We start from the raw sequence: 25,707 nt of genomic DNA, 5'->3' as shown, positions 1-25,707 counted from the left end.
TGTGGTGCGGTTACTGCAAAAGGAATACACACGATGAATCACTCTGTAAGAAAAAGGGGGGAGAAGATGGTGCCAGAAAAGTCGCAGAGGAACAGAATGGCGACCAAGACCATCTCTTCAAGGCCAAGCACACAAAGAGCGGGAAACCACCAGACAACGTGAAGATGAAAGGTATCATGGTGGACGCAGGAGCGACATCCCACATCGTGAACGACATCGGAAAGTTTAAAAGCTTCGACGATTCATTCCAGCCCGAGTCTCATTCAGTGGAGTTAGCTGACGGGACCAAGTGCAATGGAACAGCACAGATAAGAGGAACGGCGGTGATATGTCTATTAGACGACGCCGGACGACAACACAGAGCACAGCTACGGGATGCACTGTACATGCCCTCATACCCACATGACATCTTTTCGGTGGCAAGAGCAACAAACGGAGGGGTGACAATCACCTTCAAGAAAGGGGACAGTCACATGGTTACCAAAGACGGCAGCAGGTTTGACATCCATGAAAGTGTACATTTGTATTACTTACCAACTGTTGAGGGGAATGTTGACCAATGTAAAGGGTGTCACGACATGCAAACTTGGCATGAAATTTTGGGTCATTGCAATTACGAAGATGTACAAAATTTACAAGGTGTAGTGAAAGGCATGGAGATAAGAGGAAGTGCAGTCAAACCAGCTCAGTTGTGTGAAGTGTGTACACAGGGCAAGTTCACCCAAACGAGAAATAGGGAGCCAGACAAAAAGGCTAAGATGCCCTTAGAACTAGTCCACACAGACTTAGCCGGTCCCATGTCAACACCAAGCATAGAAGGGCACAGATATACACAGTCTTTTACAGACGACTACTCTGGTACTATTTTTGTGTATTTTCTAAGGTCCAAGAGTGATACAGTGCAGGCCACAGAAAGGTTCTTAGCAGACATAGCACCTTACGGAGAAGTTAAGTGTATCCGTTCAGATAACGGCACTGAGTTTACAAGCCGAGACTTCCAGGCACTGTTAACCAAAAATAGGATTAGACACGAGACGTCTGCACCCTATTCACCCCACCAAAATGGTACAGCAGAGAGAGGTTGGCGAACTCTCTATGATATGGGCAGATGCTTACTGATAGAGAGCAAGTTACCAAATAAACTATGGAACTACGCCATACAGACAGCAGCTTATGTAAGGAACAGGTGTTACAGTAGGCGCACAAAGAAAACGCCATACGAGCTGTTCACAGGCAAAGAACCAAATATATCCAAACTTCAGACATTTGGGTCAGTGTGTTTTGCTTACAAACAAGAGAAGGGAAAGCTCGACCCTAGGTGTGAGCAAGGTGTTTTCATAGGCTATGATAAAAATAGCCCAGCTTACCTGGTGTATTATCCAGACACAGAGAGGGTCCAAAAGCACAGATTGGTAAAATTCACAACAAAGGGGGATAAAGAAAAGGAAACACAAACACCAGAGTCATACAATGAATATGGTGATAGTGATGTACATCCCAGGGTCAAGGACAGCGATGAAAATGTTGTTGATGAATGTGATGTGGGAAATGTGCCAGGTCAAGATACTCAAAGTGGTGCTTCTGGGACTTTACCTGAACAGACTGAACGTACACAGCCGGGTAAAGTCACCGAGACTCCAAACAGAAAAAACCCACCCAGAACCAGGAGGAGACCAGCTCACCTACAGGAGTTTGAGACTGACGATACGGAGGACAAACTGCAAACATGCATGGATTTTTGTTACAGAGCAGTATGCGACATTCCTCAAACCTTCCAGGACGCCATAGCGTCACCCAAATCAAGGCAGTGGAAAAATGCCATGAACGAGGAGATGAGATCACTGGAGGAGAACGAGACCTTCAACCTCACCCAATTGCCACCAGGCAAACGGGCAGTGGGGGGTAGATGGGTCTACGCACTCAAGAGTGACATTGATGGGTCAGACAAGTACAAGGCGCGATTTGTAGCTAAAGGCTACAGTCAGAAACCAGGAATCGACTATGATGAGACATTCTCACCCACAGCTGATATGACAAGTGTAAGAGTACTCATGCAAAAGGCAGCACAGGAGAACTTAATCTTACACCAAATGGATGTTAAAACAGCCTATTTACATGCACCCATTGATTGTGAAATATATATGACACAACCAGAAGGTTATGAGAAACAGTCAAAAACAGGTGAAGAGTTAGTATGCAAGTTGCACAAATCTCTCTATGGTTTAAAGCAGTCAGGCAGAAACTGGAATGCTATGTTACATACATGTTTGACTGAAAATGGTTTTGTACAAAACCCCGCTGATCACTGTGTGTATACAAGAGAAAAGCACAGCGAAAAGGTAATCCTAATAATATGGGTTGACGATCTCATTATAGCAGCCAGCAACGAGGGTGTATTGGAAAGTGTAAAGGGGATGCTCACTGAAAGGTTCAAAATGAAAAACCTGGGAAAGTTGAAATATTTCTTAGGTATAGATTTTGAGCAAACAGAAGGTCAAGTCAAAATGTCTCAAAAGAGATATGTGAGCAAAATACTGGAGAGATTTGAAATGCAGGATTGCAAGTCCAGAGACACACCATGTGAGCCAAAACTAGAATACACAGCAGACGCTGAAAACATTAAAGAGCCAAGAAAGTACAGGGAGGCAGTAGGAAGTTTAATCTACTTGTCCACATGCACTCGACCAGATATATGTTTTGTGGTCAGTAAACTATCTCAGCACTTTGCTGAACCAACTGAAGAGCACTGGAACACAGTAAAACATATGTTCAGATACCTTAAAGGTACAGCAGAACAGGGGTTATGCTTTAAGAGAAATGACACAGATAGACTAGGTCTGAGAGTGTACAGTGATGCTGACTGGGCATCAGACGTAACAGACAGACGTAGTACATCAGGATATTGTGCCAGTCTCAGTGAAGGAAGCTCCTTGATCTCATGGAAGGCAAGGAAACAACCTACGGTTGCACTATCTACCTGCGAGGCAGAGTACATGGCCTTAGCATCAGCCATACAGGAATACATCTACTTAGAACAATTACTCAGAGGTATAGACAAATACAAATATGCACAAACAAAGGTGTACGAAGACAACCAAGGTACTATAGCACTAGCCAGAAACCCAGTAAACAGGCAAAGGTGCAAGCACATTGATATTAAGTACCATTTCATAAGGGAGACTGTAAATAGTGGAAAGGTAATTTTGGAATACTGTCCTACTGAGCAAATGATCGCTGATGTGATGACAAAACCAGCCACCAAAATAAAGCTAAAGAGGTTTGCTCAGGATATGTTTGGCACCTAGAAGGGCAAAGAGTTAACATAGTTAAGGTAAAAGAAAAAGAAGCCTTATTTTGTTTTGTTCTCAGGTAACCCAGTAAGCTAAGAGCGAGTGGGGGTGTTAAGTATTATTATTTGATGACGCCCTTAGTCTGTGTACTACGGTAGCAGTCGCACTGTTATTCTGTTCTTGTATGAAGGTACGTCCTAATGTGACGTCACTACGTTGACTGTTGTCAGTCTGTGAATAAACTTACCGGAGACATGCTGAAGAGAATACCGAGTCTGATTTACTTATTGTTCATACGCGATTCATGTGCACCCAAGCTTAACAGATAAAATGCATGGATTATTATTATTATTATTATTCCCACTCCAGTCGGGACACTAGGTCCACCGTTCCCCCAGCAGCGAGGCTCCCCCCGTTGACAGTTTACGTGGGCTGGGCTGGGTGCAGTGGCGGACTGGCCATCTTGTCTGTCAAAACGCATCTTACGTTTCTAACTTGCAAAATCATTATTTCCGCTCTCTTCACTCCAGAAGAGCGATCTCCCTGTGTCTCTCTGTGTGCGGGGGGCGGGGCCTAACAGACATGCTGCAGCGAACACAAACCTACAGACTGGGGGTTGGGAGATCACAGGAGGGGGGGGGGAGCTGTGGAATGTGAGCATCCCCCTTGGGAGATTTACTCTCCACACATTCCGATGGCCAATTAGCTTTAAACAAAGAGTTTGCAACATGGGGGGTGAGGGCTTCTCAAAAGAGAAAATGCAGATATAATTCACTCTCTCGACTCGCTGGTATCTCGAGATGAGCGCTCATTGGTGGTTTGTACCCGCTGCTGATGAAACTCTCCATTGGCTCTGCAAAAGTTTGTTGTTGTTTTGTTTCAGTTTTACGTCGCCACTTCCATTCACATTTTTCATCATTGTTCCACAATGTTTATCATGAAATTAATATCCCTATATGTTATGCTATACTACATGCCAACCCTACCGATTTGGGCAGTAGTCTACCGCTTTTGACAAGGTTTCTACCGCCTACCGACTTAGCTGGCTTTCCCTACCGATTTTCAATCTTCCCAAACTATAACAAATAAAAATGACACTCCATAGACACTGGACTCGACTTTTGGTGGACATCGTTTGCAGCGTGATCGCATCATACAAACAGTAGTCCTCTGTGTTTCTGAAAAAGAAACAACGTGCAGACCGGGGGTAACGCTGACGAGGCATTTGAGTCCTGCAGGATTTCCCCGTTAATATCAGTGTCTCGAAAACACATGTTGGCGACTGAAAGACATCCAGTGTTTGGTCTTTTCCGGAAGCATCCTACAGTGTCTCTACTGAAAGAGGACCACAAACTCACACAAAATATAATGCAATTTTGAGATTTGGGGATATTTATCTCCCATTCTTTCACTTTTTCTGACATTTTCAACACCAAACATGTCGTTAATGTGTTTAGTGAACTACAGCAATCTGAAAGCCTGTACATTATTTATATCAAACTTTATCAGTATAAAAATGCAGGAAATTACTTTTTTAATGCAGTATTTTCTGATTTATGGCGCAATACAAAGATATTTCGCTCTGTGCAAACCTTTGACTCTAATATGTCAACAACATGAAACAAGAATATGAACCTGGCTTTTTCCAATGTTCACACAAGAGTTCTACATCCTGACACATCCTTCATCTACACTGTCTCAACTGAAAGAGGACCAGAAACACATTAAAAATATAATAAAATGTGGAGACTTTGGGATATTTATCTCCCATTCTTTTACTTTTCTGGCATTTTACAGACCAGACATGTCGTTGATGTCACTGTTTACCAAACTACCACTTTTTCTGAAAAATGCATAAAATTATGCAATATATTTTAAATACATGGTTTATACATGTGATTACTGGGGTTCCATTTCTTCTGATTACCTAATTTTTGGATTTGGAAAGGTTGGCATGTATGCTATACTTGCACTGCTTACCGTTTTCATACTTTATATATCTTAGCATATTCATACACACTGTTAATACTGCTCACAGGCTGCTGTGTATATCTAGTGTATTCATACCCCTCACTGTTTATTCATCATTCAATTAATTCTATATTTTATTCTGTAGATTGTGTACATTACCTTTCACTTTACTGCTTGTTGCACCATTAGAAGCTACAGTAAACTGCATTTTCGTTGTCTCAGTACCTGTAATCTTTGCAATAACAACAAAGCAGGCATCTTTATTGTGGCCTCAACAATCAAGTTCTAAGTAGTGCAATATGAGATGAAAACAACTCTTTTGGCAGTGTTGTGGTGCCGAGAGATGGGAGTTGGAGGCGGGGTATCAAAGGTACAAGCTAGACTTTTATTTAGCATCTGAAAACCATTGTAAACAACTTCATGCCCGGGAAGCAAAGACCGGCGGAAACAGGAAGTCCGGTTCACTAAAATGTCCGTGCAGAACAATACCCCAACCCATAGATCCTTGGGTGAATAATGTCAATCACCACATTGTACACATTAACAACAACTACACTATGTTGGCAGTGTAACAATTAAACAAGAACTACACTCTTTTGGCAGTAACAATTAGATAAATAATAAACGGTCAGACTGACACTGAAGACAAACAAACTATTTTCAGCAATCAATCTGTTTAGTTGACTCTGGGTGACATGTGGCGATTTAAAAAAATCGTTTTTTGGCTGTTTAGATGGTGTTGCTCCATCTGGGTCACTGCCGGTGGTTGAGACGGTGGGGTCTTTGGCGACTTCAGGAGATCGGCATTGCTGTTATTCGATGTGGACAATGCTTTCTGTCCTGCACACAGTTTACATTTGACCGTAATATTTTGTGCGTCCTTTTTCCCCACAAATTGAAAATAGTGGTTATATCTCCAAGTTGTAAATTTGCTGCTGCTCTCGCTGATACTTGCATCTGCCATAGTGTGTGTGTGCTGGTGGTGGGCGTTGCCGTGTATGTGTGTGTGTTAGCCTTAGCAAGTGTTTGTGTGTCTGTGTATTTTCCCCATAAGGCAAGACCCGCCCAACTCTGTCTCTGATTGGCTTACCCTGAAATGTTACCCCGCGTTAACCAATCGTCACTCCTCTCTGGTCACTTTCACTTTTCCATGGTACTTTGAGAGGACATCGCTGTATTCGCCTGTAAATTACATCCGCAGGGAGATTCGGTTCAGTTGGATCACATAATGTAAAGCAGTAACGCACCCATTTAAATCACAGTAACTATAACGGCGTTACTGAATGGGAATAGTTAACTAGTAACGTTATTAGTTACTGCAAAAGGTAGTTGTGTGCGTTAGTTTGTAACACGTTTGTTCCAACACTGGTAAACACACACCTGATCACCTGATAGCTGCCGTTTCATTCAGACTGTTTAAAAAAAAGAAAGGGTCTGATTTTAACAACTCAATGTGTGATTGTTATAGCAGTAATATTAGACACTAATAATACAATAAACTATTAACACTGTACATATTATTGTTTGCCCGTGGGATTAGGATTATCGGTAGTGAGAGCCGTGCTGCATTTTCCTCCGGTCGGATGTGATATAAAAACAAAGCGATTATTTTTATTGTTGTAAACTCACGTGGATTAAACTACATGTATTAGTGCATTCATTTCAATTCGCAAACATATGATACATTAAATGATCGTGAGGATGATGATTGAAAATCGTTTGTTTGAGCCGGGCTGCATTTCCTGATGAAAAAACATAGCGATGGTTTTTTACTTACACCTATGTGAATTAAACAACATTATTTTGTTAAATAAAAACATGGTGATGTTTTGTAAATGATTACATGTCTCTTATTTAGCACAGAATATGATCCTATTCGTGACATATGGATCTTAACAAATATCCGCTATATCAGACACCTGTAGATCTATCAGCTGTTTATTTCACATGAGTTCCAGTGTGGCAGCTTTTCACGGCTCCCCCTGGTGGATCCATGATCCATTGCAGCTGGTTTCATTAAAATTACATTTATTTATCAAGGGGGCGTATCAAGTCCAGCGGGGGGGTTTTCCTTTTCAGCAGGGGCCCACCCCGTGCAGATCACGGACCCGCACGGGTAGGCGTCTGAAATGAAACGCTACATCTGTACTTTTATTGGTTCTTTTGGAGAGAAAAATAAGGTAAACTAACTAAACAAATTGTGAACAAAACTAACAAAATAAATAACTCAGTTACCTCTAATCATTAACCCATGTTTGTATAATGTAGTTAACTCCGTGTGTTGCTGCTAGCATACATACCTGACGTGGAAACGTTACTCGTGGACGGGGCTACAGAGCTACTAGAAAGACAGTCGAACCCGGTGCATTCCTCCGTCTGAATGTGGAGCACTTTTGCTAAATGTTTCAACAAATTGCTCGTGTTACCGCCCTTATATGCTAAACTCTTATTGCACTTTAGGCGGGTAAAGTTTAACCACATCTCGGAGCGCGTTCTCTCCGCTCTGAAGCCGATGCAGAGATACAGCTTGATGTGACGGCTCTGGTCACCATGGCCGTATCCACCATTGAGGTCACCGAGGTCCGGACCTCGGTAATATTTTTCAAGCTGTGTATATAACAAAACTTGTGAAATAATTGCACTAAACGGGGTTCTTTATAGTACTTCCATTTACTGACGATGGGGGCGCTGCATAACTACATAGCCTCGATTAAAGCAAACAGAAGAAGACGACATGTATCAACAAACCACCGCAGCTCGGACTTGTATCGGAGCAGCGAAGGAGTGATGAAGTATCTAGAGATCTGAGTCCAGTGGGCTCCTTGTGTTTCTGTTCATCAGGACATCATAGGACCAGCAGATCCTGTGTGAACGCTCTACGTTAGTCAGTGGACGTCCGACAACATGCACACTAACTTATATTGCAGCTATAGGCTATACTTAGGTTTAAATTGCGTGAATAAACTAGCTAGAGAGCTAAAGTTAATTACATTCATCCAATGTTAGAAGGATTACCTTTTAACAAACGTTGTAATGCTTTTCTTTCATTTTAATTTGAGTAAAACATTGAAGATATAACATTGTATTGTTTTCTTTTTACACTGACTCAGATATAATGAAAAGACTACGTCAGTCGAAGCTCAGCTTTGGTAAGGAAGAGACAGGACAGGCAGAGAGAAAGTGATGGAAGTCAGGGAGGAACTGCAGGTACAGTCACCCAAAAGAATGTAGGCTTAATAACCCACTCTATTTATCTATCTATTTATCTATAACTATAGTCTTCATTTACAATAGGCATAATTTTAAAACAACATACAGCTATGTCATAATAACATACAATTGTATAAAACACTATTTGCTTACATCTTTGTTCTCTTTTGAGAATCAAACAAAACAGATTTAAATAAAAACAATAATGCAAACAAACAAGTGAAATGAACTAAATTGCTGAATTGCTTTTAATTCACTGGCAGGAGCGAGCAAAAAGTGAACAACGAGGGAGAGGTTGAACAAAGAGAAAGAGTAGAGGACAGGAAGGACAGGAAGAAGTCAGAGAGACTAAAGAAGATGGAAGAAAGGGTGCAGGTTATGGAAAGGAGAGAGACATGGAAAATGAATGTTGACAATGTTTTGTGATCATTTTAGCCTCTTCTGCATGTCCAGATCATTAATAGTAACAATCAACTGATTCTTATGTATTACACCAGTGACCACCAACTGGCCCGCGGGCCACATCCGGCCCGCCAGACATTCTCATCCGGCCCGCACGACGGGGGTGACTGTGGCGTTGGCGGAGTGTTTTTTTTTACAACGTCTCGTGAGTAAGGTGCAGTATCGGAGTCCAACAGAGAGGCAGCAGCTGCGGGACAGTAGACTGCGTACTGCGAAACCTTCCCTGCCTTGAAGAAGAAGTTATCCTTCCTTGTGAAGAGTCTGCTTTGTGTGCTCCGCACCACAGCAGTTGCCCCGCTGCGACAGAGTCCAACAGAGAGGCAGGGGCTGAGGGACAGTAGCCTAGAAGCAGGGTTGGGTTGTAACGGAATACATGTAACGGCGTTACGTAATCAGAATACAAAAATCAAGTAGGCTAACTTTATTCAGCTGGCGTTACATTTGAAAAACTAGTAATCTGATTACAGTTACTTTCGTAAACCTGAAGTTAATACATTTTGGAATACTTATTGGAATTATTGGTGGAAAAGTTTCCTCACAAAATGCAGTATTCATTACCGGCAGAACTGTTTGCACACTGCACAGCGCTGCAGCATGTCTGTGAGCGAGAGAGAGATGCAGCGTGTCTGTGAAGCCCCGCCCCCGCACGCAGGTGAGAGAGAGAGATCTCTTTTCAAATATATTGAAAGTTAGAAACGGAGATGGTTAGATAAAATGTGCAAGATAACGTTTATGTAGCATTTATTTATTGTCGAAATGATGACATTTCATAACGGGATCAAATCAAAGTGAATGGCCTGCTGCTGCTGAATGCATGGGGCAAGTGACTGGAAACAATTTTAAAAGTTATTACATTGTTTCAGATAATAAATAATAATGATAATTCCTTATATTTAGGGGCACCTTTCAAAGCACCCCAAGGACACCTTACAATTCATAACATATTCCAAGGAAAGGTTTTAAGACAGTACAAAGAATGCAGTCCGGGTGATGTTTTTTATGTGGGGTCATACTTGTCAACCCTCCCGATTTTCGCGGGAAACTCCCGATTTCATTGCCCTCTCCCGGTTTTCTCCCGGGGTCATATTTCTCCCGCATTTCTCCCAATTTCTGACAAAATCAGATTTACTCAGGACTGTTTCCACTCGGACTTTAATACAGCTACACCATTGTTTGGTTTCCATGGTAACACGTCTCTTTAGTAGCGTGCGCAACTCAAAGTCAGAGGGTGAGGCAGATAGTCACAGAAAACAGAACAAGAATCAACAACTACTCTACTCTCTGCTCACTCCTTTCCTGTACAGGTCCAGCCCACACATATGCTCCATCAAGGATGGTGCTACAGCATGCAGCCGATGACTTCACAACAAGCAGCCGACTCCCGTTGCTGCAGAGTTCCTTTATTATTACGCTTTTGCTTTGGATACTATTGATCTGTAAGTACCAGAAAATAATGTATAACCCGTGTAACACTAATATGTTGTAGAAAATGTGAGTCTGTAACATTTTCCCTGTATGAAGAGTTTGTTAGAACATGCTTAATTTAGCTAGCAGCTAGCTTTACATTTAGCTTGCTAGTCGTAGCATTATTGTCAATGCACTATGTTACGGCTTATTGCATTATTAATGTTGGCGCGTGTGGCAGCGGGGTGTGGTTTGGGCGCTGGCTGCTGGAGTGAAGGGAGTGGCTCGGCCGGAGGCCAGACAGCTGATCGGAATCAGGTAATCAGTGCGGGAAGAAAAGCATGTCGTAACCTGGTTCTGTTCTGTTATGCAGTAGGCGGGATCCTGGAAGGTCGCCAAAGGACCTGTGAAGTTTCCCACCCGGGCAACGTTTGAGACCCGCGCATATTGTTGTTTGGAGATAATAAACGCCTGTGGTCAACCAACCTGCTCTTTCCATCCCTGTTTGAACCCTGTGTGAGCGGAGAGGCTCACAGTGGCACCTGAACAGGGACCTGATGTCGGAAGGAGAAACCCCGCTGGGTCAGGCCCTCCAACGTCTCGCTCACATGCAGGAGACCACCACAGCCCTACAGCGACAGCAGAGCGAGGCTCTGCTCGGGATCGCCTCGAGCCAGCACGAGGACCGGGCTCTCCTACGGGAGCTGCTGCAGCGTCCAGCCGCTCGGGAGGCCGATCCCGCTACCAACCCGGCCCGACCGCCTTCAATTGCCCTCCAGAAATTGACGGCAGAGGATGATCCGGAGGCATACCTGGACATCTTTGAGGGCACAGCGGCGGCGTGCGGGTGGCCGGAGGAGGAGTGGGCAGCGCGGCTATTGCCTCTGCTATCTGGGAGTGCGCAGCTAGCCGCCCACAGCCTGCCAGCAGCCTCTCGGCATGTGTACCGGCATCTGAGAAAGGCCATCCTGGACCTGCTTGGCAGCACGCCAGAGGGACATCGCCGCCGGTTCCGGGCCCTCCCCTTCGAGGACGCTGACCGGCCCTTCTCCTACGCGCAGCGGCTCCTGGATGCAGCGAGCCGCTGGCTCCAGCCGGGGGTGCGCTCCGCTGAGGAAGTCGTCGGGCAGGTGGCGCTGGAGCAGTTAATCGCCGGCCTGCCATCTTCTACGGCGAATTGGGTCCAGTGCCATCGCCCCGCCAACCTGGAAGCAGCCGTCGTCCTTGCGGAGGACCACCTCTCGCTTCCCCGGCGAAGCATGAAAGAGGAGCCCCGACCACCAGCCGTCTCAGCGGGCAGACCCGTCCCAGCCCCGAGGAGGAGGTTTCCTGGAGCAGCTGCCCTTCCCTCCCCACCATCACATGGCCCCAACCCCGCAGCCCCGACACTTTCCCCCCTAGCTCTACCTTACCCTCCTGTTTTTATCTCTCCCCAGGGTCCGGCCTATGCTTCTGGTCGTCCGGCACCATGGGGGGCTCCTCAGACGTCAGGGCAGGATTGCTGGCGGTGCGGGCAGCCCGGCCACTTCCGACGGGAGTGTCCTCTCATGGAGGTCGGACAGCTGGTTCGGGTTGCAGGACCGCCAGTTGCCGCCCCCGATTTGGAAGGGACGTACCGTATACCGGTATGTATACAGGGGGGTACACACCAGGCTCTGATGGACACGGGCTGTAATCAGACGATGATCCATCAGCACCTGGTTCGGCCTGGGGCATTGATTGAAGCATCGTGGATGAAGGTGAGGTGTGTGCATGGGGATATTCACCAGTACCCGGAGGTGACGCTGGACATTTCTTATAAGGGAAAAAAGCATAGAGTCAGGGCTGGAGTTAGCACTCACCTTACGCACCCTCTGATTTTGGGAACGAATTGGCCGGGGTTTGCTAAGCAAGCGGGGGCTATGGGGGTGCGTTCACGGACGGCAGGGAAATGTGAGTTGTGTGCTGTGTTTAGTGGAGAGTCGGAGGCGGCTGACGACGTCGAGGGGGAAACGGACACGGAGGGGGCCGCGGAGGTCCCTCTGGACCCGCTGGTGTTTCCCGTGGAAGATTTCCCCCTCGAATAGTCGAGGGACAAGACCCTTCAGCACGCCTTCGGCCAGGTGGTGAGTATTGATGGCTCCCGGCTACACCCAAACGCAGCACTCACTCACCCACACTTTACGGTGGTTAGGGACAGGCTGTATCGTGTAAGCCGTGACACACAGACAGGAGAGATAAATACCTAGTTGTTGGTGCCAAAAAGCCGTCGGGAAATGGTTTTCCAGGCGGCTCATTATAACCCCATGTCAGGTCACCTAGGGTACGACAAATCACTACACCGGATAATGGCCCGATTTTATTGGCCGGGCATTCGCGCAGATGTGAAGCGGTGGTGTGCATCTTGCCGTGAATGTCAGCTGGTTAACCCGCCGGCCATCCCCAGAGCGCCTTTGCGCCCGTTACCATTGATTGAGGTGCCTTTTGAGAGAGTTGAAATGGACCTCATCGGGCCATTAGACCGGAGTGCACGGGGATATCGTTTTGTACTAGTCCTAGTGGATTATGCAACGCGATATCCCGAGGCAGTGCCGCTGCGTAATATCTCTGCAAAGAGCGTCGCGCAGGCACTGTTTCACATTATCTCCCGAGTCGGGATCCCAAAAGAGATCCTGACTGACCAGGGCACACAGTTTATGTCACGCACACTACGCGAGCTGTATGAACTATTGGGCGTCCATTCAATACGGACTAGTGTTTACCATCCGCAGACCGACGGCCTGGTGGAACGGTTTAACAAAACACTAAAGAACATGGTTCGTAAGTTCGTTCACGAAGATAGCCGTAATTGGGATAAATGGCTAGATCCTCTGTTGTTTGCAGTGCGGGAGGTGCCCCAGTCCTCCACGGGATTTTCTCCCTTTGAGCTGTTATTTGGTAGGAAGCCCCGGGGTGTTTTGGACCTAGTTTAGGAAAACTGGGAGGAGGGTCCAAGCACCAGTAAGAACGAAATACAGTACGTTATGGACCTGCGAGCAAAACTCCACTCACTGGGGCAGATATCACGGGAGAATTTGCTCTGACAGGGGGGGAGCAACACAGATTTACCACCTTAACCTCCTGAAAGCATGGAGGGAGGGGGCGTCGGTTTCTCTGGCCACCACGGTGATTGAGAGAGATGAGTTGGGACCGGAGGTCATTAAAAGCAACAAAGTAGCCCCGGTCGGTTGTGGCGACAATCTCTCACCGGGCCAGGGAGCAGACGTTGCTTCGTTGCAAAGGCAGTTTGCCGACGTGTTCTCTACGCTGCCAGGGCGCACCTCTCTCATACACCACCGCATAGAAACGCCCCCGGGCGTGGCCATTCGTTCACGGCCCTATCGGCTGCCTGAACACAGGAGGAAAATTGTTCAGGCGGAGCTTCAGGCTATGCTAGAGATGGGAGTGATAGAAGAGTCCACCAGTGACTGGTGTTGCCCCGTCGTGCTGGTACTTAAGTCCGACGGGTCAATCCGGTTCTGTGTGGACTACCGCAGGGTGAACGAGGTGTCCAAATTTGATGCTTATCCAATGCCCCGGGTCGACGAACTCCTGGATCGGCTAGGCACTGCTCGCTTTTACACAACGCTGGATTTAAACAAAGGCTATTGGAAGATTCCCCTTTCTCCAGAGTCTAAGGAAAAAACGGCCTTCTCCACTCCGTATGGTTTATACCAATTCATCACACTTCCTTTCGGGTTGTTCGGAGCTCCAGCCACCTTCCAGCGGCTCATGGACCGGGTGCTGCGTCCCCACTCTGCATATGCTGCTGCTTACTTGGATGATGTCATCATTCACAGTGAGACATGGGAGCAGCATATGCAGCAGGTGGGGGCGGTGCTCGAGTCCCTGAGGCAGGCGGGGCTCACGGCCAACCCGAAGAAGTGTGCGGTTGGACGGAGGGAGCTACGGTATCTGGGGTACCACTTGGGCGGCGGGCAGGTGCGGCCACAGATAGAGAAAACAACCGCCATTTCAGCCTGTCTGGCGCCCAAGACGAAAAAAGAGGTCAGGAGGTTCATGGGGCTGGCCGGCTACTACAGGCGGTTCATCCCATCCTTTTCGGAGCTGACCAGTCCCCTGACCGACCTGACCCGAAAGGGTGCTTCGGATCCGGTCCAGTGGACGGAGCGGTGTCAGCTGGCGTTTGAGAGGGTTAAAAAAGCCCTCTGTGGTAAGCCGCTTCTGTATTCTCCTGACTTCTCTCTCCCTTATGTGTTGCAGACCGACGCCTCGAACAGTGGGGTGGGGGCCGTTTTGTCCCAGCACGTAGAGGGGGTCGACCGCCCCGTACTGTACATTAGCCGTAAGCTCGCCCAGAGGGAGGTGAACTACAGTACGGTGGAAAAGGAGTGCCTCGCCATACGGTGGGCGGTCGGCGCCCTGCGGTACTACCTCCTGGGGCGCCCTTTCACCCTCTGGTCGGACCATGCCCCGCTCCAGTGGCTCCACCGCATGAAGGATGCCAACGCTCGGATCACTCGGTGGTATCTGGCGTTACAGCCTTTCAACTTCAAGGTGATCCACAGGCCGGGTAACCGGATGGTCGTGGCTGATTTCCTCTCTCGCTCGGCGGAGGGGGGGGGGGGGGAGAGTCAGCTTGCGGCCGGCGGGATCCCGGCCTGAGTCGGGCGGTGGGGGTATGTGGCAGCGGGGTGTGGTTTGGGCGCTGGCTGCTGGAGTGAAGGGAGTGGCTCGGCCGGAGGCCAGACAGCTGATCGGAATCAGGTAATCAGTGCGGGAAGAAAAGCATGTCGTAACCTGGTTCTGTTCTGTTATGCAGTAGGCGGGATCCTGGAAGGTCGCCAAAGGACCTGTGAAGTTTCCCACCCGGGCAACGTTTGAGACCCGCGCATATTGTTGTTTGGAGATAATAAACGCCTGTGGTCAACCAACCTGCTCTTTCCGTCCCTGTTTGAACCCTGTGTGTGAAGAGAGGCTCACAGCGCGTTTATTGCACTTACATTTACAGTAAGCTGTTGTTTTCATATGCCTTTGATGGTAAAATGGTGAATTGTATTTGTTAGGTTAATTGGGTTTAATTAGTAGCATTACATACAGATGCTGTGTACATGTATGAGTGTATGTATGAGAGGCAGACTAATTGAATTAATGTATGTATATCAGTTATATGTGTACTAATGTATGCTTTATTTCTGTGTTGTATTTCTAGTTTCACAATGAGAATCGTACAGTAAACATCAAGAAAAGCCAAAGCCTTGTGATTATTGGAGGACTCAAGTTGTTAGCTGCCTGTCTAGCTTTGCATAGCCGCACACTGCGAGGGCAGAATACATGAGTTTGCCACAAAAGGTCATGGTTAATGTTTTCCACTCTGAATCAAGACACCATTGACTTTTCAATGTTATGCTTAGCACAATCTATCCCTGGTGTGATTTGACTTGCTTGAAAATAACCATGAACTTTAAGATTGCTCTATTTACCCGACAATGGACAATTTCAAAATTGTCAAACTCCTGCAGTGAAGAGTTTTTAAGATGCTCTAATACAGAGCCAGTACTCTGTCTGGAACTTCAAGCAGAATATTGCCTAAAGTACAATTATTACCAACTACTGTTGTTTCAAAAGAATATTTGGTGCAAGATTGGTAGGTTGATATAGCTTGCCCTTGGTAAAACCATAAGCAATGAAGCAAAAACTGTCCTGGAGCAGATCCCACAGGTCAAAAAGAAAAATGAGACATTCAAAGCCAATGAAAACATGGAGGAAAAGTAGAAGACAAGTTGGAAGACAAATAGCACTGAACAAGGTTCATCAGAGAGGTTCACTGGGGACTTTCTTTAATAACAAGCCAGAGGCAGAAAGTTAAACGATTCAAGGAGGGTCAAGGCTGGGACATGGACTGATTCTTTGTTGATTCAGTGTTCAGGTTGATGTGTTACATACAGTGCCTTCAGTACTTATCAGAACCCCAAAATAATTTCCTCAAGACCGAAACCAAGGTTCAAGGCTTTTATTGATCATACGAACATAGCTACAGTGTAGTTGTGACCATGAAAATCTTAGGTCACAGGCTCCTTCAACAGTGCAACATACTTGCAAGTAAATAGTAAATACAAAAAGAAAATAGTAAAAAAGTGAAATAGTGAAATAGTGCAATAAGAGTCTATATACAAGTGATTGGAATATGACATATTAAATAAATCATTTCTAAGTTGCAGCCAGATTAATGTTATGGATATGGTTTCAAAGTTCAGGTGTTTAACAGTCTTATGGCTTGTGGGATGAAACTGTCCCTGAGTCTGGTGGCTTTAGTCCTGCTGCTGCGGTAACTCCTGCCAAGCGGCAGCAGACAGAACAGTTTGTGGCTGGGGTGATGGGGGTCTTTTATAATCCTGAGGGATTTCTTCCTGAGCCGCTGGTCCTTCATGGATGGCAGCTCCGTCCTGGTGATGTTCTGTGCAGTTTTCACCACCCTCTGTAAAGCCTTACGATTGAGGGCGGTGCAGCTGCCGTAACAGGCCGTGATGCAGCCAGTCAGGATGCTCTCTATGGTGCACCTGTAGAAGGTCAGGATCCTCTCTATGGTGCACCTGTAGAAGGTCAGGATGCTCTCTGTGGTGCACCTGTAGAAGGTCAGGATGCTCTCTATGGTGCACCTGTAGAAGGTCAGGATCCTCTCTATGGAGCACATGTAGAAGGTCAGGATGCTCTCTATGGTGCACCTGTAGAAGGTCAGGATCCTCTCTATGGAGCACCTGTAGAAGGTCAGGATGCTCCCTATGGTGCACCTGTAGAAGGTCAGGATCCTCTCTATGGAGCACCTGTAGAAGGTCAGGATCCTCTCTATGGTGCACCTGCAGAAGGTCAGGATCCTCTCTATGGTACACCTGTAGAAGTTGCAGAGTATCCTGGAGTCCATGTTGAACCTCCTCAGCCTGCAGAGGAAGAAGAGCCGCTGTCGAGCTCTTTTGGTGTTTGTGTGATGAGTCCATGTCAGGTCCTCAGTGATGTGGACACTGAGGAACCTGAAGCTGCTGACTCTCTCCACCGTAGTCCCATTGATGGCGATGGAGGTGTGTCCCTCTGTCTGCTGCTTCCTGTAGTCCACAATCAACTCCTTGGTTTTGCTGACGTTGAGATGGAGGTTGTTATCTTGGCACCAAGATGTCAGTTTTCCGACCTCCTCTCTGTACGCCGTCTCGTCGCCGTCTGTGATCTGGCCGATGACGGTCGTGTCGTCAGCAAACTTCACGATGGTGTTGGAGCTGTGTGTGGCCACGCAGTCGTGAGTTAACAGGGAGTAGAGGAGAGGGCTAAGCACGCAGCCTTGAGGGACTCCGATGTTGAGGATCAGGGTGGAGGATGTGATGTTTCCCACCCGCACTGCCTGGGGTCTACCCGTCAGGAAGTTCAGGATCCAATCACAGAAGGCGCTGTTGAGCCTGAGGTCTCTGAGCTTGATGACCAGCTTGGAGGGCACAATGGTGTTGAAAGCTGAACTGTAGTCAATGAACAGCATTCTCATATATGTGTTCTTCTGGTCCAGCTTTTTTGCACGTTTTGAGAGCAGCCAGGCTGTGGAGGCACAGAAGGACCAGGAGCCCTGCCCTTTTGTTTTAAACAGGGCAGATGTGTGCAAATCCTTTAAAAGGGTTAACCCACACAAGGCTCCTGGACCTGATGGCATCCCTGGCCGTGTTCTCAGGGTGTGTGCAGCTCAGCTGGCAGAGGTGTTCACAGACATCTTCAACAGGTCCCTGCTGCAGTCTGTAGTCCCCACATGCTTTTAACACTCCACCATCGTTCCTGTCCCCAAAAAAACAATAATCACCAGCCTCGATGACTACCGCCCAGTAGCACTCACCTCCATCATTATGAAGTGCTTTGAGCGGTTAGTCAACACCTTCATCACCTCCTCCATCCCTGACTCTCTGGACCCCCTGCAGTTTGCCTACAGAGCAAACAGGTCCACAGACAACACCATAGCCCTCACCATCCACACTGCCCTCTCACACCTGGACCAAAGGAACACATATGTGAGAATGCTGTTCATTGATTACAGTTCAGCATTCTAAAGTGCACTCTTTAGCTGTTCGGGCGAAGGGAAACACAGTGTAGGCAGTGTGTAAAAGCTCTTTGCGCGCTGGTGCTGCTCTTCTCACCGCTAGATTCCACCGGGTCCGTCTTCGTTGCGTTACGGCGGCGTTCTGAAAGATCGCGGTCACTCTAGTCAATGAGTGCTATTCCACCAGACGCGCCGTGTTACGGCTCAGAAGTGTCCCAGAAGCGTCTCGGCGTTGGGTTCCGCTCAAAATAGGATGCAAGTCTATTTTTGACACGACGCGAGGCGTTGCAATGGCACCGGGCAGGAAGTGGAACGGTCAGAGCATCCGGCCCATCCCCAAAATAAACAAACTTTGCAGACCCTATCCCTCCGTAGTCTTTCAAGTAGGAGGAGAAATGCCAGCGTTCTCCTCCGGTTTACAGGCACTGTGTACATTATATTTATAGAATAATTATGATGATGAATGCATTTTTTTACCAACATCTTTGATTCACGTCGTTTATAACTGGAATATTACAATTATTATTAACTTTGCCTGTACAAAGTAGCCTGTCCAGGAAATATGCCCAAATCAACAAGAAACTGCGATCCGGCAGGCAAGATGCTCCGCTTCTGAAATGCTTCTGAAACGCGCCTGGTAGGCTATGACCCCGGACCAAAACCGCGGCGCAGCCGTGATGCGACGCAGACGGACACGGTGGAATCGAGGGGTCAGAGTCTGAGATAAACGTCCCGCTGCCTCCTGTGACCGCAGGCACCTACTTTTTTTAAACACACCCCTCTAGCCGAAATGTCCTTAAAATTAAGTCTGAGTTCGAAATATATCTCAAATAATGTATGCACTGTCATTTCCCCACGTAAACATAACAGTCTGCAATGAAATGGTTGTCTCCTGTGTGCTCTACTTCCTCCTTGGCGCACCGGTAACTTTCTAAAAAATAAATAAAGTAAAAAATAAAATAAAGTCAGGATAACGGATTAGTTTCTTGTGCGCACGAGATACATTACATTACATTACATTGCATTTAGCTTTTATCCAAAGCGACTTACAATAAGTACATTCGACCAGGAAGATACAAACTTGAAGAAAACAGAATCATATAAGTACATCAGGTTTCATAGAGCCAAACATTTCAAGTGCTACTCAACTGGCTTTAGATAAGCCATTCCTTTATTAGTATATAAGTGCTTTGTTAGTAATTCTATCGCTCGAAGTGGAGTCGAAAGAGATGCGTTTTCAGTCTGCGCCGGAAGATGTGTAAGCTTTAAGCTGTCCTGATTTCAATGGGGAGCTCATTCCACCATTTTGGAGCCAGGATAGCAAACCCACGTGTTTTTGCTGATGGGAACTTGGGTCCCCCTCGCAGTGCGGGTGCAGCGAGCTGTTTGGCTGATGCAGAGCGGAGTGCACGTGCTGGGGTGTACGGTTTAACCAGGTCCTGGATGTAAGAAGGGCCAGATCCATTCGCAGCATGGTACGCAAGTACCAGTGTCTTGAAGTGGATTCTAGCAGTTACCGGAAGCCAATGAATGGAGCGGAGGAGCGGCGTGGTGTGGGAGAATTTTTGAAGGTTGAAGACCAGATGAGCCGCTGCATTCTGGATGAGCTGCAGAGGTCGGATGGCACATGCAGGCACATAGGCGTGAGATGACGAGAGCCTGGACCAGAACCTGCGTTGCTTTCTGGGTCAGCTGGGGACGTATCCTCCTGATGTTGTAAAGAGTTTATCTGCAGCAGCGGGTTGTAGCAGCGATGTTTGCATTGAAGGACAGTTTGTTATCTAGGGTCACACCCAGATTCCTTGCAGTCTGAGACGGGGAAACAACAGAGGTGCCGATGTTGATTGTTAGGTCAAGAGTGGGACAATCTTTTCCTGGAAGGAAAAACAGTTCAGTCTTGTCAAGGTTGAGCTTGAGGTGGTGAGCAGACATCCACTGAGAGATGTCAGCTAGACAAGCAGAGATGCGTGCGACGACCTGGGTCTCTGAGCGGGGAAAGGACAGAATTAATTTGGTGTCGTCAGCGTAGCAGTGGTCGTCAGCGTAGCAGTGGTATGAAAAACCATGCGGGCTAATGACAGATCCGAGCAAGTTTGTGTACAAGGAGAAGAGATACTTACCCGTTATCCTGTATCCGTTTCTTCTCTCTCTCTTTATTTATTTATTTTCTTTCCATGTCCCTTTAGGGGCTCCGTAGTTTTCTGACAGAGGAAAAACAATAGTTTTTTTGTACAACACTGACGTTTACCTGACTTCTTTCTGCATCCTTAGCAACGGTCTGCTATCCTTAGCAACGGTCTGCTATCTTTAGCAACTGTCTGCTAGCAGAGAAGAGCCGAACGCAGAATGTTTGAAGTTGACCAATCAGCATCGAGCATTCAACTAAGCCTTGTAATACTGATCTTTGACCTTAAACAGTAAGTGAATATATTAAGTCAGTACTAAAAATGGCTTTGCAAACATCCATTTCTGTCATACTTCCCTTCTCAGTTTCTGTTTTTAGGAGCATGAATAATCTTAGAAAGGGAAGGCTTAGCAAAAAGAAAAGTTCATAGCTGGCTTAAAGCTGAAGAAAAAATGCATTTTAAGCATGAAAAAAGCACTTCAAGTGTGGTAAGCAGATTCATTGGTTGTTTGGAAGCTTCCGTCCTACTACCGTATTCTTCCACAGTTGATATCAGTTGTTACCTAAATTCCTCTCTGAGGGTTTTATAGGTGGAGCACAGGAGCCGAGAGAAAAACTCATCATCCCAATTAAGAGTCTGCTGTGATCAAATGCCTGCGTGTTACTGCTTAGCACTTACCCCCCCTCACACTCACACACACACACACACACACACACACACACACACACACACACACACACACACACAGACAGACAGACATGCACACACACACACACACACACACACACACACACACACACACACACACACACACACACACACACACACACACGCATGCACACACACACACACACACACACACACACACACACACACACACACACACACACACACACACTTGACCCCTGTGACACCTGCCTTCATTGGCTCTTTTCTCTGACTAATTTGAAAACACTCCTTCCTAATCCTCCCCCCTGGAAAATGTTCACTACTCTCTCTATAGCAATTCAGCTCAAGTCAAATCTGCCGTGCTGGCAGCACATTAAAGAAAATATGTTTCAATGGTGTATCACTCAAGCTAGTATTAAAAAACTTGACAGAGCCAAGCCATTTGGTAAAAGCCATTCACCATCAGTTTTGCTTTGTGTGTAAAACAATATAGGGTAGTTAATAATATGAAATCTGTGTTTGTGTGTCTCTGTCCTTGACCTCTCAGATCCAGAGGCTCAGCAGAAAAAACTGGTTAAACCAGAACTGATGATTACAATCCGTCAGGAGACACACTCAAACAGATCTGGCTTTGGCTCTTGGTCCTGAGTGCTGACCGTCACTAATGCGCCTTTTGTTTTCCTTCATCCAAAGCCACACACAGACCAGGGTGAGAAAAAGTGTGAAAAGACTGAGAAAGAAATGTGGCTATGTTTGTTAAATCTGCATTATCAGAGTACTATCCTCTCGCTCAGGGGTATTCAACTAAAATTCAACGAGGTCCAGTTAGAGAAAATCTCCCCATGCAAAGGTCCGGAACTTCAAAATGTCTAACTTGCTTTATGAATTAGTGTGATATATATTGAAGTAGCCTGTAGCTTTATCAAAGTCTGCATGTAATCAACAACTGACTGCCAATCAAAGAAAGAAAGTACAATCAAAAAACAACAATATGTATTGTCAATTAACATTGAACTATACAGATATACAGTAAATACTGTGGATATGTGTAATGTTCCTCTCTGGCTGCATTTAAAAATAAAATAGAGAAAATAAATAAAATAGCTTTTGAAAATGTGTGCATCTTAAAAGTGCTTAATTTTAGATAAATAAAATAACGTGCAGCAGCAGATTGAGTTTCCCTTTTTCTTTGTTAACCGTTTCACATCATGACTTAACAGTTTCAGCTGATTATAAAACAATATCAGTCTTTACACATCTTAACAATTGAACAGTTTTAAAGTTTCTCTTTCTTTCCCTCTTATATTGCAGTCCCTCACTCACTTTGTTCTGTTCAGTGCGAGGATTGAGCTAGAAATTGTCCTGCCAGGAGTTTAAATCTGGGCTGAAATGGTGTTAGTGCCATTCTCATACAAACATGCTCATTGGTTAGCCTCGGTTAGCCTCGGTTAGCCTGCCCTGGAACGATATTTCGTTTTAATTTTGATCCTGGTGGACTGATCATATCGGGCTCTGAGACTGCTTATTTTTTTTTACCTTAGTTCTGACTTGAGAGGGAATGTTTGGTCAAACGCTTTGTGTTTTGTCTCAAAGTGGCGTTTTGGCACTTTTAATGAGCGCCACGGTCTCTGAACAAATGAGAAACACTGGTTCTGTGCTCCCAGTGGGCAGGATGAACATGAATGAGTCCGTTCACTGAGGGTTAAAAGCTCTGTTCTCACTGTCCACTTTACTCTTCTTGGAGAGCGCCATGTGTCATTATTTGTCTCTCCCTGTCTGCTGCTAACACGCCTGTTCACTCTCCTCTCAGTTTCTCTCCCTGTGTCGCTAATTATTCTCTTCACTCACTTTCCTCTCCGCTTCTCTCTGCCGCGCTCTCATCTCTTCTTCTGTGTTTCTCTCCCTGTATCGCTCACTCGTCTCTTTCGCCCCCTGTCGGCAGCGGTTAAAATATTTTACATTGCATTTAGCTGACGCTTTAACCCAAAGCGACTTACAATAAGTGCATTCGCCCAACAAGATACAAACTTGAAGAAAACAGAATCATATAAGTACATCAGGTTTCATAGAGCTAAAACATTTCAAGTGCTACTCAACTGGCTTTAGATACGCCAGTCCTTTATTAGTATATAAGTGCTTTGTTAGCAATTCTTTGTTTGTAATTATATCGCTCGAAGTGGAGTCGAAAGAGATGAGTTTTCAGTCTGCGCCGGAAAATAGAATCGCCACGTCAAAATTGAAATCCCCTATTACTGTATTGATTATAGGTCCGGGTCCGTATAGGTCGGTGTCTGGGTCCGGATCCGGACCGCGGTCTGCCTATTGACGACCCCTGCTCTAGCTAGTATGCGGGGAGTTCATTTCTGCTTCTCTTTGTTCATATTAGTTAAAGTATATGGGACAACGGTATTGGCATGTGACCAGAGGAAAGGGTACATTTTATTTTAAACTTAAAAATTGCAAAACAATGAACTGTGATAATCAAAATATTGTGCAGCCTATGCAACATACTGATTACCAGCGATTAGTATTGCGCTTTAATAAAGACGGACCCACATGCCTTCTTAATGCCCACCATACTCCCCACACCTCCAGTTTGTGATGCACACTTTCGGTTGATATTGTACCACGATTAAATAAACTTAAAATGTTAGAATTGTATGCAGTATGTTGCAACTAAGTTTAAGTGGAGTCTCACAAGGCACACTATGATACATTAGGACTAATTCCAGCCTCAGAAGGCGGTCTGCTCTGCCAAAAATTACTTTTACTCTAAATTACATTTCTAGGTCCGGCTCCCTAGGTTTTATTTTTAGCTATTGCTGGATTTTAAGCCAAATAATCCCCAAAACAAAAATAAAGGTGTAATTAGGCGGGAATCAATGTATTCCTAATGTATGCAACAGGGAAGAAGAAAGTCACCCACACCTTGACTTTCCACTTTAATTGGCTCTGATACTTGGTATACTTGAGGTGTTTTCATATATTTATTTAATACCTTTAGTTACTTTACATACTTGGATTAATGATGGTAAATATAATCAACTCTTTAAAAAGAATTGATTTCCACCAGGAGTAAATTCACAAGCTACCCTGCAGTATACAAAGTCATTCAAACTAGCTGCACCTTTACCAGCTTTGAGAACACTTTCATGATCAATCATTATAAAACATATCATATATATTATTCTGAAATGGACCAATCTGCACAATGACTACTTTTATTTTTGCTACTTTAACTAGATTTTGATGATACTACTTTTACTTGAGTAACATTTTGAATGCAGGACTTTTACTTGTAGAGTATTCCTACACTCTGGTACTTCTACTGTAGATACACCTCCCCATGCTTGTTTTTAACTATTGCTGGATTTGAATCAAAATAAGTATATATAAATAAGTATTTCTGTAACTGGACTTTCACTTTAATGTGCTGTGATGTACACCAGCCTAACATAACAGGTTAGTACCACCCTTGCCATAACAGTAAAGTAGCAGAGTATACTTCATATTGTCTCCAGATGCAGGATCAGGTGACCCAGAGCAGGCACTCACCGGCGGCTCAATCTGCTCCGGCGGCTCCGGGTCTTCATAGGAGTCGCTGGCGAGGTTGGAGTACAGAAGGTAAGCGAGTAACATAGATATTCCCAGTAGGTGCATGTTTATGAATTCCTCAAGTGTTTATGATCCGAGAACCATAAAAAGGGAAATTTAAAAAAATCTCCCCTGCGTCTGCGCTCCCCTCTCCAACTGCCGCGGATACCTCTCTCTCTCTCTCTCTCTCTCTCTCTCTCTCTCTCTCTCTCTCTCTCTCTCTCTCTCTCTCTCTCTCTCTCTCTCTCTCTCTCTCTCTCTCTCTCCCCTTCTCTTTGTCTCTCTGTCAGGGTCCAGTCTCCACCGGTCATATGGAGGCAGATCATTCCGCCGGGTCAGGGGAGCCTGGCGCGTCAGGGTCCGTTAAAACGCAAAATGACAGGAAAGCGGACAATCCTCCTTCAAAGTAAAAGCCTCCACTGACCTCTGAGATTGATTTATGACACGGGGGATGCCCCTTCACCTCTTTCCTCGCATGTTCACTAAACACATCAGAAAGGCCTTCTGACCAGTGGAAGAAGTACTCTTTTCCTGAGTGAAGCAGTACTAGTGTAGTAACTAAGTAAATTGTATTCAAGTACTGTACTTAAGTAAAATGTTGAGCGACTTCTACTTGACTTGAGTATTTCCATGTTATACTACTTTGTAGTTCTACTCCACTACAATTCAGAGCTACATTTTACTCCACTACATGTATTTGATACATTTTGATGGAATTATAATTCTAGTGAATGATATTCCTATTGACAGCTAGTGTCCATTGGCGACTGGTCATTAGGGGCAGGTGGGGCACAGCCCCACCTAGTGTCAGCAGAAAATTACAAATAATGATTACAACAAAATGCAAAAATAAAATAAAAAAATATATAAAATATATTTTAAGATCATGTTTAATCATCTGATTCGTCTGTACATTGCTATTTTAGTCTGTGTT

At 45.6% G+C, this 25,707-nt stretch overlaps 1 protein-coding gene across 2 annotated transcripts in view; it reads right to left on the bottom strand.

Moving 5' to 3' along the window:
- The window catches only part of vegfc (vascular endothelial growth factor c), a 184,408-nt gene extending 159,340 nt beyond the window's left edge, over positions 1 to 25,068 (bottom strand). The window contains exon 1 of one of the 2 annotated variants that reach the window (XM_079672864.1): positions 24,735 to 25,068. In XM_079672864.1, the coding sequence (XP_079528990.1) occupies positions 24,735 to 24,839 (105 nt within the window). In that variant the 5' untranslated portion in view covers positions 24,840 to 25,068. The remainder of the gene's footprint in view (positions 1 to 24,734) is intronic. The other variant, XM_079672865.1, reaches the window with a different exon arrangement.
- Between the last annotated feature and the right edge of the window lie 639 nt (positions 25,069 to 25,707).

Source organism: Notothenia rossii (assembly GCF_949606895.1).
Source record: "Notothenia rossii genome assembly, chromosome: 1".
Taxonomy (NCBI): domain Eukaryota; kingdom Metazoa; phylum Chordata; class Actinopteri; order Perciformes; family Nototheniidae; genus Notothenia; species Notothenia rossii.
The sequence above is the reverse complement of the archived record's forward strand: the minus strand, read 5'-3'. Positions and strand labels throughout refer to the sequence as shown.